This window comes from Vulpes lagopus, chromosome 2 (genome assembly GCF_018345385.1).
Source record: "Vulpes lagopus strain Blue_001 chromosome 2, ASM1834538v1, whole genome shotgun sequence".
Taxonomy (NCBI): domain Eukaryota; kingdom Metazoa; phylum Chordata; class Mammalia; order Carnivora; family Canidae; genus Vulpes; species Vulpes lagopus.
In genome coordinates this window covers 178,635,898-178,642,723 of record NC_054825.1, presented here as the reverse complement: position 1 = coordinate 178,642,723, position 6,826 = coordinate 178,635,898, and the positions used below count along the sequence as shown (strand labels likewise).

The following is a 6,826-nucleotide window of genomic DNA, read 5'->3' as shown; positions in this document are numbered from 1 at the left end:
GACACGCCTAGCCAGGACCCGGGTGCAAAAAAAACAAAAAAAAAGGGAAACCTGGATACTGTATTTCCTGCCAATGCCATAAGCATCTTCCAGGACTCGGAAATGATCCGCTACTTGTACCTCAGTCTAACCATTAGCTCTGCAGAATCTGGGTCGCTAACACCAAGGCAGATAAAGGAAAACGCTGATCACAGACTTCACAATATCTTGTACACCACTCTATAATTTTTAATTAGAATCAGCTATCAAAACACCGCAATTTTGAGGTCTTTGAGCTTAACAATGTTTAACAGTGGCTTTATTAGGTGAATGCTTGAAAGTATTCAACATTAAATTCCATTTACTTCACACTGTTTGCAAGTACATTATTAGCAATTCTTAAATATTTCAAATCAACCCAAGTGTAGATGGCTTCCCTCTAAGTCTTCCGAGGGGACAAGAAGACTGAGAGGAGCCTAGAACCTGAGTCCAGGTCTCTAACCCACAATCACCATGTCATCACCAGTGAACTCATAGGAAGGAACTTCAAGGTTGAGAGGGGCGGGCCCCTTCCTGATCCTGCCAGAAGCATCGTAGTGTGACCCATGGCAAGGGCAGTAATAACCACCAAAATCTCCTGCATTTGCAATGGGTACACAGCCAAGATGAGTGCAGACACCTATCAGGATAACCCATTCAGGTTTCTTTACTCGATCTAAATCGTGCTGTGGGTCCCTCAACTGGGACACTTCGACTGCAGCCTCCTGCTCAATCTCCTTCTTGGTTCTATGGCGCACAAACAGCGGTTTTCCTCTCCACTTGAAAGCCATGTTCTTGCCTTCCGGGATATCAGAGAGCTTGATTTCGATTTTCGACATGGCCAACACATCCGCAGAAGCACTCATGCTGGAAACAAACTGGGAGACGACATTCTTGGCGGCATACGCAACGCCTATGCTAGTGGTTGCCGTTATCAAATAGGAGAAACCTTTTCTAGCCTCACTGCTCTCTTTCGAGGACTTTGTGCCATCTAACACTTCAGCGCGTCGGTAGTCAGAGAAGTCGGGCACTCTGATGTCTGTGTGGGAATAGCGAATGGAAGCAGGGACTGCAAAATAAACAGAGAGTTAAAACACAATTAGAGGAGTACCCTGGAAGGGACCTACATCAGGAAATAGGCTTTGTGAGTTCATAAGCAAAAATCAAGGCATAAAAACTGTGAAATGGCACGCAGTGATCTGAGAAACTGTCAGGCTGGCAGTGCCAGCACATACAATACCGAAAAACAAACAAAGTCGATCACGACCTATCATGCTGGTATCAGATCACTGGTTTACTGGCGTAAGCCCAGCCTCTCCTGATTGGACGCTGCGGATTCAGAATTCTTAACAATTTAATGCATCAAATCTAAAAAGTCAAACAGAAAACAATATTTAAAAAACTGCTGAAAATTCAACCCGCCAAGACATAAGATTATGATAACTGCCTCTCATATTCTCTGGATTACAAGGGACCCTAAAACTTCCTAAGTCCACCCAGTAAGTCGATTTGTGACCATCTTATTAAACCAAATGTCTGACTTTACATTCCTCTCTACCTCCCCTCTGAAAGAACGCTAAAAATTCTTAAGTATTTGAGATGACCTGTTAGCCTAACTTTAGTTGCAAAAAATTTAAGAGATTTCTGTTCTGGACTCTGGAGTATAATTTAGTATCACTTTACCTTCAAGTAAAGCCACTCAAGGACAGAAAAGAACACTCTTATCAAGATGTGCAACGATCAAAATAACACCTCCAAAGGAAGTAATCATTTCAATTTAGTCCAGGATAAAAGAGCAAAATGTTCATACGCCCCCGTCTCCAGTCACGGGCAGTAACGTGCGGCAGTGAAGGCCTGATCTTGCTCGCGGCCGGGGGTCTCTCGGATGGAGCAGCAGCTCCCAGGCCAAGGGCACAGCCCAGAGCTTTGTGTCAAGTGAGTGTTAAATAAACAAATAATCATGAAGTACCCTGGACATAAGTAGCTGTTTGTTTTTTAAAAACAGATGTTGTCCTCTTGTCCCGTGGCACTTTTAAACATCTGACAAGAAAATGAACTTCCTGGCATCACGTTCAGGTACGTTTCAGGAAGCACTTCTCTTGGCAAATTGTTCCCTTCCTAGGAAAGGGACAATAAATACTCCTCACTCAGAAAATGTGCTGCTTCTAAAAGCGGCGTGTGCTTACAAGATGCATTTCCGGGATCCCTGGGTGGTGCAGCGGTTTAGCACCTGCCTTTGGCCCAGGGCGCGATCCTGGAGACCCGGGATCGAATCCCACGTCAGGCTCCCAGTGCATGGAGCCTGCTTCTCCCTCTGCCTGTGTCTCTGCCCCTCTCTCTCTCTCTGTGACTATCATGAATGAATAAAAAAAAAAAAAAAAGATGCATTTCCTCCTACATTGCAATTCTACTTGGCCTACTGGGCCACCTCGTCCCAACAGGCCTCCTGGAGCAGTCACACACCAGGTTAAGAGCACGACAACTTTTCGCTGGTTCTCGGGGTAAGTCACCGGGAGCAGTGGGGTGGGGCACTGACCCCACAAGCAAAGATGTGTCATCTTGTGAGGCCCTGAACCTAACAGCTGGGCCGGCCTGCTCCGTGACATAAACGGCCAGGAACGCGGATTTTGTGCCCTAGATACACGTCCTACCCGATCCCTACGGTAAAGTGAGCACCGTGGGCGCACCTGCAGCAGGACACACGGCGGAGGCGCCGGCAGCACCGCGGCTCCGGGGCTCAGGGTCACGGTCACGGTCAGGGCGGGGACAGCGCGGGTGGGGCTCTGAGTCCACCTGCTGCCCACCTGACCTGCCGGTGCGGCCTGGGTCTGGATCCGGGGCGAGCTCTGGGCTCCGCTACGGTCTGGGCTCACTGCGCGGAGGCCGCGCCCGAAGGTGCAAACCGCAGCTCCAGCCCCAACGTAGAGCGCAGCCGGGTGGCCCCCTCGTGCACTTGCCCCCGCCCGCCCGGGGCGCCGGGGGCCGCTGGCTGGGCTGCTCGGTCCTAGCCTCGGGCGGAATCGCCCTTCTGGACACGGGACACCCTGAAGCCCTCCCCACCTGCACCGCCCGGTCCAGGCCCCCTCCGCCCCCAAGTGGTCCACGCGTCCTCCTCTGACCGCTGAGCCCCCCCGCCCCGCTCCCCACCCTGCGCGGGCCCGCGGACCAGCTCCAACGAGCTTGAGCAGCTCGCACTCTGCACATATTGTGCACCAGCTGTATGCACAGCCGGCGGTGCGGGACACAGGCCAGCGGGGTCCTCCCAGCTCCTCACCGTGCACAAGCCCGCGGACGGACTCGGCGGCCCCAAAGCGGACATCACGCTGCACACGTTGTGCACCAGCTGTATGCACAGGCCCGCAGACGGGCTCGGGCAGCTTGCACTCTGCACACATTCTGCACCAGCTGTATGTGCGCCCTGCGGCGGCGTGGGAAATAGGGCAGCAGGGTCCTCCCAGCCCCCCACCCTGCGCAGGCCCGCGGACGGGCTCGTGGTCTTTACACATTGTGCACCAGCTGTATGCACGGCCTGCGGACGGGCTCGCAGTCTGCACACATTGTGCACCAGCTGTATGCACGGCCCGCGGACGGGCTCGCGGTCTGCACACATTGTGCACCAGCTGTATGCGCAGGCCCGCGGACGGGCTCGTGGTCTTTACACATTGTGCACCAGCTGTATGCACAGGCCCGCGGACGGGCTCGCGGTCTGCACACATTGTGCACCAGCTGTATGCGCAGGCCCGCGGACGGGCTCGCGGTCTGCACACATTGTGCACCAGCTGTATGCACAGGCCCGCGGACGGGCTCGCAGTCTGCACACATTGTGCACCAGCTGTATGCGCGGCCCGCGGCGCGGGGCCAGGCCGCGGGGAACCTCCCGGGCGCCGGGGCGGGCCGAGGCCGCAGGGACTCAGGAAGTGAGTGGGCCCCTCGCCGGGGGAAGCTCGCGGACCGAGGCCCCGCCCCGCGACCCCGCGACCCCGCGACCCCGCGACCCCGCGACCCCGCCGCGCAGCTGCCCGGGCGCCCCCCGCTCGCGGCCGCGGGAAGCGGGGCCGGACGCGCCGACGAGGAGGCAGCGGGCCTGCGCCGCGGGGCCCAGCGCGACCCCCGCCCCCCCCGCCCCGCCCCGCCCCGCTCACCCGTCAGCCCCGCCGAGGCCACCGGAGCGCGGCGGGCGGCCTGGCCGCTCAGCGACTCCCGGCACAGGAACGGCCGCCTCGCGTCCAGCACCGGCGGCTCCGGGGCGGCGGGCACCGAGGCCTGCACCAGGGGCCTTAGGGCGCCCGCCACCCCGCGGGACGTGGCCGACAGGACGGGCGCGAACGGGCCCGAGCGCGCGGCCACCGACAACATGGCGACTGCGCTCCAACCGCCGGGCCGGTCACTCGGACGACCTTCCGCGCACTGCGCACGCGCCACCCGTGACGTCAGCGCGCCGGCCTAAGGCGCTCCCCGCAGGGTGGGAGGGGCCCGCAGAGGCGGTGCGTCAGAGGCGGGGCTAGCGCTGACGCTAAGGGCGGGGCGGGGCCAGCGGGGGGCGGAGTCGCGGGGGCGGGGCCAGGGGCGGGGCCCTGCCGTCCGCACCTGCGCGCGCCTGGGTCTGTAACCTGGGATCTCCTGGATGCAAAGTGGGCAGAGGAGGCCCGCGGAGTCCTGTGGGTCCGCCTTGCGTCCCTCCCGGTAGCAGCCTCCTCTGCCGGAGCCCGGGGCGAGAACAGGCGACCGTGATAGTTTAGGTAGGGATGCTAGCAACTCTTCACGCACGTGCGTGTATGTTACAGACGCGCTCTCCTGGAGACCTGGTAGGGCATAGGCACGTATATTAGGTCACAGGTACTCGTAAAACCTACGTCAGAGTCAGAGCCCAGCATGGGGTGAGCGTTATGTGTGCGCCGTGATGGTTAGTAGCACCATCGAACTACAAAACAGAATCTTAAAAAGGCCAAGGACTCACCGGCGAGGCCCAATAATGATAATGACGACGGTGATGGCTTAGGTGTGTAACACAAACATTTACTGCGTGTTAATGTTGTGCATTACCCTCTCTCATTGATGGCCAAGGTCCCTACGAAGTAACAGCTGCTTTACTGATGAGGAAAGGGATGTTTAGAGGGATCATGTGCCCAGGACAAGAGCCAGCAGGGGCTGGAAGGGGCTGGTCTGTCCTCTGAGCCTCCACTCTTAACCACCACCAGTTTCCCTAAGTGAGATTTCAGGGGGTGCAGGGGTGGGTCCCTAAATCACTTTCTATCGCACGGTAAGAAAGTTACTTCAATCAGAAGACTTGAACGAAAAGGAAGTGACTTTCTTCCTTCTCGTTCAAGTCTTCTGATTTTGCAACGAGCAAGTCCCGGCTCGGTTTAAGAGAGTAGGCCTGGACCTCAAAGCCCTTGGGTAGCCGAATCAGCAGATAGAGGGTGTGATCATGGCATTTCTTTTCCTGGTATTTATTTTGTCTCCATACTGATTTCCCAATGCCTACAGCGAAATAAAGTTTGTTTTACATTTATTTAGGTCACAGGTTGTTGATTTAAATGTTAGGTAAATGACGTTTCCCTGGGCCATGTGTGCATGGGCTCTGGGACCTTGGCAAGTTTCCTGACCCCTCTCTGCTTTGGTTTCCTCGCCTGCAAAATGGGGTTGCTATCGATGCCCCCCGGCCCCCGGAAGGAGTAAATGTACTGATACGTGGAACACACGAACCCGGAGCCCACCTGCTAGGCACCGAGTTTGTTGGTGTTGCTTTTGTCTGACACATCACCCGCCCCCTCCGAGAACCTTCCTCTGATTCCCGATGCCTCGCTGTCGTTCCTCTCCCTCGGTCCACAGCCCACCGACCTCTTCCTCCTGGACCCTTCTCGGGGTCTAAGGCTTGGCCTCTCTTATAGCCCCAGGGACTCTGTTGTACTCTCGGTGCTGGAACTGGCCTCCTCAGGAGCTACTCATAGGTCCGCTCATAGGTCTGGTCCTGGGCTCGCCCCGGCAACAACCCTAAAGGTACGAGCGGACACGTCCACACACTGTACACAGTTTGAGTGCTCTACCCAGAGTGGCACACCTCATATCACGACGGCCCTGTGAGGTGGGTAAGCGGAGGCGACAATGGGAAGAAGAGAGGAAGGGAGGAAGGAGACTTCGCGAGGCCCTCCCCGCGGGGTAAGCCGAGTAGAACTTGCTCGCCCAGTGTCCAGACTCCGCACTAAATCAGTTTTCCACTCACAATAACAATCCTAAAATGACAGTATTTATTGTCAGAGGGTTGTTTTAAGGATGAATTGGACTGAGGTACGTAAAGTGCCAAGAACCACGCCTGGCACACAGTAAGTGCCACGTAAATGTCCATAACAACAATAAAAATAACTCCTGCTTTCATTTCCTCGCCCTACACACCCAGACCTAGGACCGCTGCAGCACACGGTAGCTCTATTTTGACTTATGGAGGAACTTCCATGCTGTTTTCCATAGTGGTTGCACCAAATTACATTCCCACCAACAGCGCGCAAGGGTTCCCTCTTCCCCACATCCTCACCACCCTTTCTTACACCTTCTCTTCTTGATAACGACCGTTCTAACAGGTGTGAGGTGACGTCTCATTCCGGCTTTGATTTGCATTATCCTGATTGCTCGTGATGTCGAGCACATTTTCGCGTTGCCCTTCGTGTATCTTCTTTGGGAAAATGTCTATTCAAATCCCCCGCCCGCTTTTAAAATCCGGTTGTTTATTTGTTGCTATTCAGTTCTATGAGCTCTTCATATAGTCTATTAATCTCTTATCATAAGATTTGCAAATATGTTGTCCCATTCT

At 55.6% G+C, this 6,826-nt stretch overlaps 1 protein-coding gene across 1 annotated transcript; it reads right to left on the bottom strand.

Annotated features, from left to right (window-relative positions):
• Positions 1–205: 205 nt before the first annotated feature.
• On the bottom strand, positions 206–4,425 carry LOC121485588 (cytochrome b-c1 complex subunit Rieske, mitochondrial). Its single transcript, XM_041746165.1, has 2 exons — positions 4,161–4,425; positions 206–1,087 (listed from the first exon to the last, which is right to left on the bottom strand). Exons 1-2 carry the CDS (start codon positions 4,372–4,374, stop codon positions 477–479), a joined length of 825 nt encoding a protein of 274 aa, XP_041602099.1. The 5' UTR covers positions 4,375–4,425; the 3' UTR covers positions 206–476.
• Between the last annotated feature and the right edge of the window lie 2,401 nt (positions 4,426–6,826).

Bases quoted from the DNA above. Each gene is read 5' to 3' on its own strand.
- LOC121485588 (XM_041746165.1), bottom strand. From the start codon at position 4,374: ATGTTGTCGGTGGCCGCGCGCTCGGGCCCGTTCGCGCCCGTCCTGTCG. The intron at 1,088-4,160 runs GTGAGCGGGGCG...TTTATTTTGCAG, and splicing joins GGCCTCGGCGGGGCTGACGG to TCCCTGCTTCCATTCGCTAT.